Source organism: Talpa occidentalis, unplaced genomic scaffold (genome assembly GCF_014898055.3).
Source record: "Talpa occidentalis isolate TD23 unplaced genomic scaffold, MPIMG_talOcc4v2.1 talOcc4.8, whole genome shotgun sequence".
Classification (NCBI taxonomy): Eukaryota; Metazoa; Chordata; class Mammalia; order Eulipotyphla; family Talpidae; genus Talpa; species Talpa occidentalis.
Window position 1 is genome coordinate 75130159 of NW_023605194.1, and position 12907 is coordinate 75143065.

At 48.6% G+C, this 12907-nt stretch overlaps 1 protein-coding gene across 3 annotated transcripts in view; it reads right to left on the minus strand.

Moving 5' to 3' along the window:
• The window catches only part of ATP2B4 (ATPase plasma membrane Ca2+ transporting 4), a 92777-nt gene that overhangs the window by 17707 nt on the left and 62163 nt on the right, over positions 1 to 12907 (minus strand). For all 3 annotated transcript variants that reach the window (XM_037497261.2, XM_037497260.2, XM_037497258.2), the window contains 7 exons: positions 10070 to 10284; positions 9224 to 9466; positions 8431 to 8672; positions 7301 to 7532; positions 6018 to 6197; positions 5188 to 5275; positions 4435 to 4541 (listed from right to left, as the gene is read on the minus strand). In XM_037497261.2, coding sequence (XP_037353158.1) covers positions 4435 to 4541; positions 5188 to 5275; positions 6018 to 6197; positions 7301 to 7532; positions 8431 to 8672; positions 9224 to 9466; positions 10070 to 10284 — 1307 coding nt within the window. The remainder of the gene's footprint in view (positions 1 to 4434; positions 4542 to 5187; positions 5276 to 6017; positions 6198 to 7300; positions 7533 to 8430; positions 8673 to 9223; positions 9467 to 10069; positions 10285 to 12907) is intronic.

The following is a 12907-nucleotide window of genomic DNA, read 5'->3' on the forward strand; positions in this document are numbered from 1 at the left end:
CAGCCCTGACACCCAGCCTATGTATTTGTTTCACATCCTGCAACTCCTGTGCCCCTGTCAAAACTGCTTCTTTCACTTGGCTGTACCAGCAGATTTATTTGTCCCCTTACCTGGTAGTATTATCATCCTATTCACAACAAACGATTCTCTATTAGGCCACACAATTCAGTTTCCCCTAAAAAGTTCTCTAATGCACTCATACAATGGCATCCCACGTGCTGTAAAAAGAACATCTCTAACATTGATTCCCATGTATGATCACCAAGTCATGCTGTTAGGTGACAAAAACAAGGTGGAACAACAGTGTGTAATAGAGTATCACCTTTTTTTATGAATTATTTTATTTTATATAATTCTTACATCATTTTTCATTTTTGTGGGACACAAATCTATTTCGTTCTGGTTTAAAGATGCCAACAAAAGGGCAAACCAAAAATTAAAGAAAAAATTCCCTGTGGGGTTAAGAGGGAGGCAACAGGGCAAAGTGACTGAAGGAGACACCAGATTTCTAGGAAGAGACTTTGTTTCATATATTTGATTTCAGAACTATGTAGCTATTTCATACAAATATAAAATGAAATGAAGTTTAAAAAGCAATCTCTAAAATGGAAAGCAAGGAGATATAAAGGAACTGATATGGTCAGTTGGTAGCAAACACACACAAAGGAAAAATGTTTCAAATGACTTTTTATTTTATTTTTATTTATTTACTTTTTTAGTTTTTTTTTTTAAGGTTTATTTATTTTTATATAAGAGCTGAGGTACAGGTCAGAAGTACGGGAGGATAAGAGAATTCACCAGAGCCAGAGCGGGGAGCAGAGCAGGCAGAAGGACCGAAGTACACTGCTGAGGGGAGCAGCGGGTGGCAGAAGAGGTCTGCGCGTCATGTGGGGTTCTCCCTGGCCGGCGGGGAATCGAACCGGTGCTGCAGAGGCTGTGGACAGCTTCGCAGCGCGTCGCTCAACTGACGCGCCACCGGGGAGGCCCTCAAATGACTTTTTAAAAAGTAATTTTATGGCATATTACTAGTATGATGTACTTACAGGCTAAAAAGACCTATGAGAAAAATCTTTGTTTTCAGTAGGATAATTATATTATTACTGTTGTTTAGAAACTAACATATATTATAGGATAAAGCACATAATAATGATGTTAATATTATTTCAGTTTAAGAGACATAAACAAAATCAGGGAAGTTAAATAAAATTAGTTAGAAATGAGGAAGTTAGAGTTCCACAATTCAAAATTTGAATTGGAAATACCAATATGAATTCACAAAGTACTTTAAAATAAATAAGCACAAAAATAAGAGAGCTACAAAAGACACATTTTTTAGTTTTGTCCACAGACTGAAGTTTTAGAAACAATTTTCTCAGTAGTAAGGAACTCCCCGGTGTTCAGACTGTGTTCGCTAAATACCATTTCTCATTACAATGTAGTGGGACATCTTTGAGAAATGGATGATTCCAGATCTAGGACAAGGAATCTACTTGATGACTCTGGAACATCTAAAGATGTAAGAAACCAAGAAAACTACTAAAGACAGGTGGGTTTTGCCAAAAGGCCTCAGCAGAGTTGGAGGCCAATAGGTCAATTTGAGCACCAAACAATGGGAAGGACAGTAGATAAAACACATCCAATATATTTAAATCCATCGTGGTGCTAGTCAAAATAAATAAACAGTTTACTGGTCACCTTTGGAGGATCTGAGGAAGTCAACTGCTCATTATTTTGAAAAGTAGAAAATAAAGGAAAAGAATCAAGCATGGGATCCTCCTTTCCTGTGGGAATGCAACCTGTGCGTAACCAAGGAGTTGACGAGGGTAGTTTCTTTTTACGGAAGGTTCAAATGTAATAAATAAGGAAAATCAGAACATCATCATTTTGCAGTCCCTAATGAAAGAAGGGATCTGGAATCAGACTGCTTCTAAAACTACCAGTTCATAGGCAACACAAGGGACAAAAGAGCCCATTCAGGACACTATGGGGCTACAATACACAGAGTCCATGATTTGGGGTCATCTATGAAGACAAAAAACCTGCTCCTTTCAAAACTAAATAGCTGGGGGAAAGGTGGAAGAGTTAACCAAAAAGGCCGTTTGCAATCAGAAAGGCCTCAGCTGGCATCTGGGAACTTGGCTCTCAGATGTTTCCAGTCAACAATTAAGTGACAGGGGCCTCCCTGGAGGAGCAAGGGGTTAAGACGCAACCTATGAAGCTTCCACAGCCTCTGCAGGACGAGTTCGATCCCCCGGCTGGCCAGGGAGCAACCCACATGGCGCAGCAGACCTCTCCTGACTCGCCCACTGCTCCCTCCAGCAGTGTACTTAGGTCAATCTGCTTGTTCTGTTTCCCACTCTGTCTCTGGCGAATCCTCTGACCCTCCACACCTCTGGCCTGTACCCCAGCTCTTGTATGCATAAATAAATAAATCTTTTAAAAAAACCAAACAATTAAGTGATAGTTAGGAGTTCACTGTGGCTAGTTGGTTAGTTGGCTGGTTGGCTAGTTAGTGGTTCCTACTAAACCCCTTTTTCTCTGGGAGTCTGGGATCACAGCACATGCCACACGAAGTTGCCTGCATTACCAACCTCAATAAAAACCATGGGTGCCAAGTCTCTGATGAGCTCCCTGGGCAGAAACATCACAACCTGTTGCATTTTCACTGCTGGGGGAGAATGAGCTCAGTGTGACACCCCTCCCCCACCCCATGGGCTGGAGAGAGTGCAGAGCATCTGTGGATCCCTTTAGACTCTGTCGGAGCTTTCTCCAGCTGCATCACTGCAATGGGTCTAGCCATGGCACAACTATATGCTGAGCCCCAAGACTCTTAGTGAATCCACAAATGTAAGGGCGGTCCGGGGGCACTCTTGCAGGGACCCCATAGAAAATAGTTCTCAAACTTTAGGGTGTGTCAGAATCATGGAGGGGGCTTAGTAAACAATTCTCTGGGCCTCAACTCCAGGGTTTCTGATTCAGTAGATCAGGGATGCCCCCTCCTCCAGCATTTGTATTTCTCTAGGTTTCCAGGAACTGCTGTTATAGTTCTGGAAGAAGAGCATACTTCGAGGACTATGGCTATATTTAAGAGACGTAAGAGACACAGCAAATAATTGCAATTATGGAACTTACTTGGGTCCAGATTCAGATGAATAAACTATAAAAATAACATTTAAGAAGAAATTTATGAGGAAATGTGAACACTGACAAAATATTTGATGGTAAGAAGGAATCAATTTAATTACGATAATGGTATTATATAGTATAATTCTTTTAGGTATATTTTGATATCATCTTATAGAGACATGTATCAAAGTGGATGAAATGACACAATGTCTTGGATTTGATTGAGAAAAACTAGAGATCTCAGCTAGAGATTGGGGAAGGGGGGTAAAGTAGTCAGTGAAAAGAAGATGGCCAGCTGCTGATAATTATTGATTCTGGGTGACAAGTACATGGGATTCATTCTACTATTTTCCTTATTTTTGCATAGTCTTGAAGTTTCCTAGAATAAATTTTGCTATTTTTGTTCAAGATAGTGCCCTAAAGACAGATTACTTCTTGACTCTCTTTTCACTGCTTAGAAATCACTAACAGGGCTTCCCCTGGTGGCGCAGCGGTTGAGCGCTGGGCTGCAGGGCTGCCCGCAAGCCTCCAGTGCCGGTTCAATCCCGGGCCGCTGGCGAGGTACCGCATGGCATGCAGACCTCTCCTGCTGTGTCTGCTGCTCCCCTCAGCAGTGTATTTCGTCAGTCTGCCTGTTCTGCTCCCCGCTCTGGCTCTGATGAATTCTCTCACCCTCCTGCGCTTCTGATTGTACCCAGTGCTTGTATAAATTTAAAAAAAAAAAAAAATCACCAACAGTTCAGTATATATGGGAGACTTACAATCATAAGTTAATTGAGTGTGAGGATGGACTTAGCAATCTGGGGGCTTCTAATTGTTCCTGAATATCAGAATGAATAAAGTACCCCTGAAGCAAACTCCCCCATTCGTGGACCCACCCCAGATACTACTGAACTGAGATGCCCAATTATGGGGCCTTGGAATATGTGACTTAAAATGAACTTTCCAGGGGATCTTTCTGCTTCTGATGTCACAAGCGAAAAGCAGGGTACTGACTGAGGCGGTGGGTCAGAATACACATTCACACCTGGCAAGTTTTCTCCACTTGTGCCTGGGTTGACAAAAGCATTTTGTTCATGGGCAAGTTCAAGTGGGTCTTGCTGTGCTGAGCAGTGATATTCACGGTTTCCCTGCCTGTGTCATTTAGTGTTTGTTCTTGATGGTTCCCCCGTTACACATATTATTGACCAGGTTGGTAGGAAAGATGAAGCTAGAGGAAAGAGCATAACATGGGCCGTGAAGGTGCGTGAAGCAGCAGGTCCAGAGACCTAGCCTGGCTTCCCGACGCAGCTGTGCCCAGATGCTTACCATGGCAAAACCAACGTCTGCTTTCTTCAGCGCTGGCCCATCATTTGTGCCATCACCAGTGACAGCCACCACCTGCCGCTGCTCTCCAACGGTGCTGTCAATGATGCCTGCAGGAGACAAACGCTACTGTGAGTCCACGTGGAGTCCTCTGAGGCCCTCTGGCCCACTGTTCCCATCAGAGGTGCTTTTTGGCTCGTCCTCCCTGGCCCCTGTCACCACCTCCCTTTGCACTTTCTTCTTCCTTCTTTTTCCTCTGCAGGAGGTTCGACAGCATCTCCACGGGCACTAATTGCTGCATGGGGGCACTGTGGGTTGATGAAGTCTGTCCTCTGATATCCTGTCTGTGCTTTAAGCAGCTACTATGTGGTGGACAAAACACCTGATGATTTGAAGTTAGTGACTTGGGGGTCAACTGTACCCCTTTCTTCCATCAGCTGGGCAATTTGGGCATGCTTCTTCCTTGATTGCCTCAGCTTCCTCATTTGCAACATGGGAACAAGTTAATCAGCTCTGCCCACTTCACCGTACCATTGGCAAACAACAGGGGTCTCGTTTTGGAAACTGTGCTTTACTGTATGCTCTCTGCATGCCGGGGCGCAGCTGTCAGCTGATCTTCGTGTTCTGCCCCAGAGCTGGCAGCTCTCCTGGGACCTCCCTACGTAGGTCAGGAGGTTGCTTTGGCTTTGGGGTCTTATCTGTGCTCACTCCGCCTGCCTCCACCTCCACACTGCCCTGCCCAGACGCCAGTCTCACCTTTCACCAGTGTGTGCTTGTCAGTGGGCGAGGATCTTGCCAGGACGCGAAGCTTCGGCCAGACCTTGTCCAGCTTTTCTTGCTCTACCTGCCAACACCAGACCACACCTGGGTCAGTCAAGCTCAGAATGGCCAGCCAGGAAAATCTTTCTTCCCCACACACTCTGAGCTTCTGGGGGTTCTGGCAAGCCAGGGCCAGGGGGAGTGTTATATTGGCCCCTGGTGGAGATGTGGCAGGTCCAGAGACCTGGTCTGGCTTGGTCTCCCGAGTGGATGCTTCAAGGGTGCCCACTCAGGCCCTGTGTGTCTTCCTTTCCCTCCCAACCCACCCCCGACCCCGAGTCCCCTCTGTCTCCTAGACCCTTGACGGGGGTGGGCCAGGGCCAGCTGTTGGCATGGCGGCCACAGCGGTGCTTCTGAGGGCTCAGGTGTGATCTCTGCACAGACCAGTAGGCACTGGTTGCTACACACCCAGATCTTGTACTCTCACACACTGCGCCACACTAGTCACAGGGCGGTGACGTGGAGGGGCGCGGTGGAGGGGTGCAGTGGAGGGAAAGCAAAACAAAATCATCCTGTGATTGAAAAAAACGGACAGACGTGAAAAGTGAGAGTCGCTGTCTCAAAAACTTGTGAATGAAGATGAGAAAGGAGAAACTCCCAATTTTATCCTCTGAGCAGCTTTGGTAGAAGGAGCATTTTACTATGAAGAGATGTTAGTTTCAAACCACCTGCAAAATTCCAACCCCCTCCCCCTGCACCAAGCCTTGGAGCCAGCCCTTCCCCTTCCTTTGGACAAGGTCCTGGGTCCTCCCGCTGCCCGGACCCACCTCGCCCTTCTCGTTGCGGATGAGCCGGTTGAATTCTTTGCCCTCCAAGCACAGGAAGTCTTCCCCTGGGGTCAGGATGCCACACTTGGTGGCGATGGCCCGGGCGGTGTTGATGTTGTCGCCTGTCACCATCCTGACAGTGATGCCAGCTCGCTTACATTTGGCAATAGCTTCCGGCACCTGTGGAGAGTGAGTTGGAAGAAAGGGGGAGATGGGCGGCGAGGCCTGGTGAGCCACTCCTGGTCAGCAGTGCCATCACTGTGGGTGGGGGAGAGGCCACTGAGAAGCAGGGCCGCAGGCGCCACCTCTCTCTGTCCTACCCGCAACACTTACGTTTGAGTGACCATTACTGTACCAGGAATTGAAGGGGAGCCTGTTTCAGGAACTAGGTGTAAAAGCTCACTCTTCACGAGGACCCAGACTCCTAAGCAGGCTCCCTTCTGAGATCTGGCCACCCCCTTCCTTTCTGGCAGAAGTTTCTAGCATCTCCACTGCTCTGACCTGTTCTCCAGCCACATCTATTCTGTGTAGTTTCCCAGAGGCATGAACCCCTGTTACGCCTCTGGGCCTTGACAACTGCCCTCTACTTGGACTTCTTAGAAGGGGAGACTTTTCCAACGGCCCAGTGTCGAGAGCTCTTCTGGAGGCACTCAACAAGAGTGGGTTGATGGAAACTCAAAGCTGGTGTCCCAGCTAGTTCCTGACTACTCCTAAGTATCCAATAATAAGCCCAACAAAGCTTCTGTGTCTCATCCCTCTGCAGCATTAACTTTAGCCACCTTCTATCAGTTTGCAAAGCAAGAGGCAGAAAACATCTGTTCCTCTAAGTGAGAAGAAGTTAGGTGCCTGGGGTCACAACAAGAAACAGAAATAGGGCCTCCCCTGGTGGCGCAGCGGTTGAGTGCTGGGTTGCGAAGCTGCCCACAGCCTCTGCAGCGCCGGTTCGATCCCCACCCGCCGGCAAGGGTCCCACATGGCGCGACAGACCTCTCCTGCCGTGCCTGCTGCTCCCCTCAGCAGTGTATTTCGTCGGCCTGCCTGTTCTGTTCCCCGCTCTGGCTCTGGTGAATTCTCTCACCCTCCCATGCTTCTGACTGTGCCCGGCGCTTGTATGAATAAATAAATAAATCTTTAAAAAAAAAAAAAAAGAAGCAGAAGTAGCACCCCAGTTCATGGAACTCCTGGGGCTTCCCAATAGTTCACTCTGGGCCTACACTGGACCAGGGGTTGTGAGAAGACTCCCATTCATGTTCTCTTGCCCTTTTTCCAAGCCAACATCTCACCTCCGGGCGCACAGGGTCCTCAATGCCCAGCACGGCGATGCAGGTCAGCTCAGTAAGGATCTCACTCTCATTGTCCCACAAGGGCTCCCCGTTGTTGAAGTCCCTATAGGCTATGCAGATGGTCCGGAGGCCCTCACAGGCCATGGGCTCGATGACAGTGTGAATCATCTCATCTCGGTCCTTATTCTTGAACGGCACGATATCCCCTTTCTTGTCCAGGATTCGATTACACCTGGGGAGGTACACAGTCAGCCAGCAGCATCCGTCTAATGTTCTAGAATCATTTATGGACACGCTGGCAAGTCTGCATTATTCCTAAAGACACTGGTCCATGGCCAGAAATCTCCATCTGTCACCCCAAGGAGCCCCCCTTTGCCTAGCTTGGCAGAGTACATGCTTCTCCCGGGTCATCTGGACCTACTCAGATGTGAACGCAATGCCACGGGTCTCGTTGAATCACCTCTTCTTAGGGCCCAGGCTATGCTTAACAAGAATGTGTTGAGGGAAAGAAGGCCCTAGACTCCAACTGGGGCAACGGTGAGCTCAGCAATTGGCCCTCTTCCCATGCAGGGTCAACTATCAGTGACTTAGGAGCAATCCAGCTGCTTTGATCAAGTTTTGTAATTTCCCTAAATTCAGAATTGAGAATGGGAAGGAACAGGGAACACGAAACAAACATTTCTAGTGCTAGCGCTGTGCAAGGCATTTCACATATAGTGAATCATTTAATCGCGGAAGCCCTGTGTGGCGAGTGGCTACTACTCTGTTTTCAGGCAGGAAATGAAGCTTGGAGTGCCTCCGCCCACATCCAGGCAGTAACGTGGTAACTGGGTCACCGTGAGAAGCCACTTAATTTCCTTGGAAAGAAGTTACTTAACTTTGTCATCTGTAAAACAGGCACCATAATAGTATCCACATCACTGACGTGTGAGGATTGAATCAAATGAGCCCCCTAAGGTACTTAAAGAAGGGCCTAGCCCACGCTCAGGTAGTAGTGATTGTGCCACTACAGGGAGGAGGATTTGCTCCTTGTCTGGCTGGGCCCAGTGTGGCATGGAGCACGCATGGAGACGCACCACCCAGGCCTTCCCGAGGGGGCCTTGAGAGGCGGGAGCAGGACGGGCGCTCACTTGCGCAGGATGATCTCCGAGGCGCCCTTGCTGTACATGCGGAAGCCGCCGCCCGGCTTCTGGACCACGGTGCTCATGGACTTGCGCACCGAGTTGAAGGTGTACACCTTGTAGAGCTTCTCCTCGGGCACCTCCTGGCGCACGGCATGGTAATCCTGATTCAGGTCGGAGACCAGGCCCAGCAGGGCGCACTCGGTCTTGTTGCCCACCTGCCGCGGCAGCCCTCCCTCCTTCTCCGGAGGCTGCGAGAAAAAGGCACGCGTGAGATGGCAGGGTAAGAGGCCTGCGAGAACCAGAAGGAAGGAGCCCCAGGCAGAACTCTCCCATTAGCACCCAAGCTGGAGGCGGGGTTTGTCTCCTCCAGGCCAGGCAGAGGGTCGCGGTAATAGGGTCCCTGAGCCACCCAAGGGTGTAGGGATTTTTCCAATTTGCCCTGAGGGTGGTGCTGGTCTCTCACCCTGTCGGGGCCTTATTCTAACACCTAGCTCGGTTTCTGGAGAGTGAATTATTTATCCTCCGGCCAAATCTGTTGCTGGTATGAGGTCTCTTGGGCCTGGAGCTATTGCCTTACATGTTGATGGAAGGGTGTTTCGCAGCCACAGGCTCTGACCTGCCCTCACCTACTTTCTCCATGGATTATTCCCTAGTAGCACTCCAAAATGTTCACAGAGAGTAGAAGTAGGATATGAGATGGCAATTCGGGTAGAATAAGCCAGAGAGAATTAACTGTCCCACAGAAAATGAACGTTCCCTCCCAACTATCGGCTCTAAGTGTGCAGGCAGAGGAGCTCACCAGGATCTTGGAGGTGTAGGCGCTGTTGATGGCAATTCCATTGACAATAAGGTCCAGGATCTTGGGCGGGAGGGCATCAGGGCTTGGGACCTTTGGGTAGTGGGTTTCTCCAACATAGACCTGTACCACAGTCATGCGGTTCATAGTCAGCGTGCCTGTCTTGTCCGAGCAAATGGCCGTGGCGTTGCCCATGGTCTCACAGGCATCCAAGTGCCGGACCAGGTTATTGTCTTTCATCATTTTCTGCAAAGGAGAAAAGATTTGGAGGGAACAAGTTAGCTCTTTTAGATATAGACCAAAGACCATTTCTTTTTTTGTTTTTTTAAGATTTATTTATGCATACAAGAACTGGGGTATAGGTCAGAGGTGTGGGAGGGTGAGAGGATTCACCAGAGGCAGAGTGGGGAACAGAACTGGCAGATCGACTGAAATACACTGCTGAGGGGAACAGCAGGTGAGACAGGAGAGGTCTGCTGCGCCATGTGGGTCAGCTTCCTGGCTGGGGATTGAACTCGTGCTGCAGTGGCTGGTGATAGCTTCATTGTGCTGAGACTTAATCCCCTGCACCACTAGTGAGGCCCCCCCAGACCATTTCTTAGCCAATATCTCTCCACAGTTCATTTTCTTGTCCCACACAAAAACACAAGGAGACTATTTTTGTGAACCCCTTAAGGCTCCACTGGGTTATTTAATTAAGAGAGTCCTTCCAACGAGCCAGGGACTTCCGCCCCTGGGAGGCACACCGGAGGTGAGAGGCTAGACTAGCCTAACCTTTTGCCAAAGGCCACGGGCCCCCTCCTTCCTGACTTGCCCTAAAAGGAGGAGGCAGCGTGCCCCCCGCCTCACCTTCACGGAGTAAGCCAGTGAGATGGTGACGGCCAGGGGCAGACCCTCTGGCACAGCCACCACCAGCACAGTGATGCCAATGATGAAGAACTTGACGAAGTACTGGATGTAGATGGGCGTGCACTCGGGAAGCCAGGACCTGCGCTGGATCACGAAGTTGTCGATCACAAAATACAGAATCAGGATGATAACCGTGAAGGTGGACATGATCAGACCTGTCAGGGAAACAGGTAACCTCAACCCAGGCTCCCGGATGCTCCAAGAGCCCTAGCCAGAGACAGATTGGCTAGATAACCTAAGCTGTGACTTTTGCAATTGATTTTTATTTTTATTTTTTTTTTAAAGATTTATTTATTTATGCATACAAGAACTGGGGTACAGGCCAGAGGTGCGAGGGGTGAGAGGATCCACTAGAGACAGAGTAGGGAGCAGAACAGGCCAATCTACTGAAATACACTGCTGAGGGGAGCAGTAGGCGAGACAGGAGAGGTCTGCTGCGCCATGTGGGTCACCTCCCTGGCCAGGGATTGAACTCGTGCTGCAGTGGCTGGTGATGGCTTGATAGTGCTGTCTTTAACCCCTGTGCCACCAGGGAGGCCCTTTTGCAACCAATTTTTAAAACCATTATGTCCAGGAAGTCATACTAAGATCCCCTATCCATTCTCTTTTGGTTGTATATTATAGGGTAAGGAAAATCAGCATCTGCTGAAAATCAGATGAAAAACTTGAAATCAGCAGATGCTGATTTTCCATTCTAAAGACACAGATTCTAGTCTCAGCACTGCACTGTACTTGACCATAGCTTTAGATCAGTTGTTGACTTCCTCTGGGCCTACTTCCTCATTCCTAATAAGGGAGTTGGTCTAGTTTTCCAAAAGCAGCATTCTATGATTCTGTTCCAGACCTACCCTCCCCCTGCAATTTACAATGTAATGACTTTCTCCTACCTCCTGGTAGCTTATTGGCTTGGACGTCTCCCTTACAGCCTGCGAAAGTCAGGCACTTCACAAGCAGCTTACAGCAATGCCTCCATGGTGCTAGCACATCACCTTCGAAAAGCACTTCCCAGACTTGATCCCAACATTGCACAGACAGAAGATGACCATAAGGGAGATATTTACATAGGTCTCACTAGGGGTCTGGCAAGGACTTCACATATACTAACCCATCTAACCAGCCATCCTCAGCTGACTGTGGCTGAGCAGTTTGCCGATGTGGCCTTCAGCATTAAAATCAGGAAAGTCCTAAGTAAGCTGGGACAGCTGGTCACCCCACATGTTGAATACAAGGAAGCATTTGCTCAGGGTGAGAAAACAACCAGCCCTGGGGCCCCAGCTGGCCTGAATGCTGCCAGGCCACTCGGAGGGCTTTGGGGCCAGGTACCCAAAGTACCTGGGACAAGTCTGCTTCAAACCACAGTCTGGTTTTGCTTTCCTGATGATTCAAGGGGATCAGAGCATGGTCAGAGGTGACCATAGCAAGGAAAGGTCAGTCTTCTGTACTTTGCTTCTTTGGGGCGAGAGCTAAGGTGGGGCAAGCAGGCCACCTGGGGCACACCATCTCAGGAGGCTCCAGGGTGGTGCAAGCACCTCGCTTGCCTCATCTAGTCCTGGACTGGCTTGATATGCAAAATAAAATAAGAGAGGAAACTTGATGTCTGGTTCATAATCCCTAAGAAGAATAAGGCAAGGATTAGGAGAATAGGAGGGGCTAAGTGGTGTCTGTTTAATGCTTTAAGCCTTGTGTCCAGCTCAATAACTTGAGCTCAATAACTGCAACTCATCTCATCCATGTATAGTTTATATGCAAGGGATTTCATGGTAGTCAAAATTAGCTGAGTAAATTTCATGGTAGTCAAAACTAGAACTGAATGAATTGGCTACACCAATGCTAGAACTTTCTGTAATGCTTAAAGTGTTCTCAAACTTTGTGCTGTCCAATGTAATAGCCACTAGCCACCTGTGATTCTTCATCAACTGAACAATCAGTTGATGCTGCTAAGGTGACGGAGGAGCTGAGTGTCTGACTTTATTTCATTTTAGTTTGTTTAAATCGAAGTAGCCATATGGTGGTGGCCGCTGGAGTGGACGGCTTCTGTCTGAGCTGTTCACCGTGCCTCCGCAGGGCAGAGCATGGCGTCACCTGGGGCACATTAGAAATGCAGTCTCAGGCTCCACCCCGGACCCCCTGAATCAGAATCTGCACTTGACCAAGCTCCTGGGTGGACAGTACACACAGAAATAGGCTGGACTAGACTATGATCTTGGCAAACGGGGTGGGGTGTGTTCGGAAGCAATAAATAGCAGCGAACGTCTGTGCCTTGACAGATAAGTCCACTGGACTTCCTCTGCTCCCTTCTCCGCCGCCCCCCTACCAAGAGAAGGAGGTAGGAGTGTAGATAACAGGCCGGTGATGGGGGGAACCCTTCCTCTCACGGTAACACAAGTGCTTTTAGTGACCTCTCTGCTGCAAAGAGCGTCTCTAATCACCATCTTTCTATTTCCTCCTGTTTTTATTTTTAATTCACTGCTCTATGCCTGACCAGATGCACCTGCTGTGCTAGGGAATTGCCGTCAGCCAACAGCAACTTTCTCCACCCTTGAGGAATTGATAAGCTGATACCTGAGACAAGTCAGCAGTTATTAGCCTTCCTTCTTGTTAATGTAAATCTCCCCCGCCTGATATAAATCCTTCCCTTCCCACTTGTTTGTATGAGGGAGACCGCTGAGCTTTTAGCCTGTGCATACAGGTAAACATTTCTGAAAAAACCTAGAGAGAGACCCAAGGGCGGAAGAGATAGGGCCGCAGCTCCCGAGGCAGCTCTAGCCTCTTGGAAGC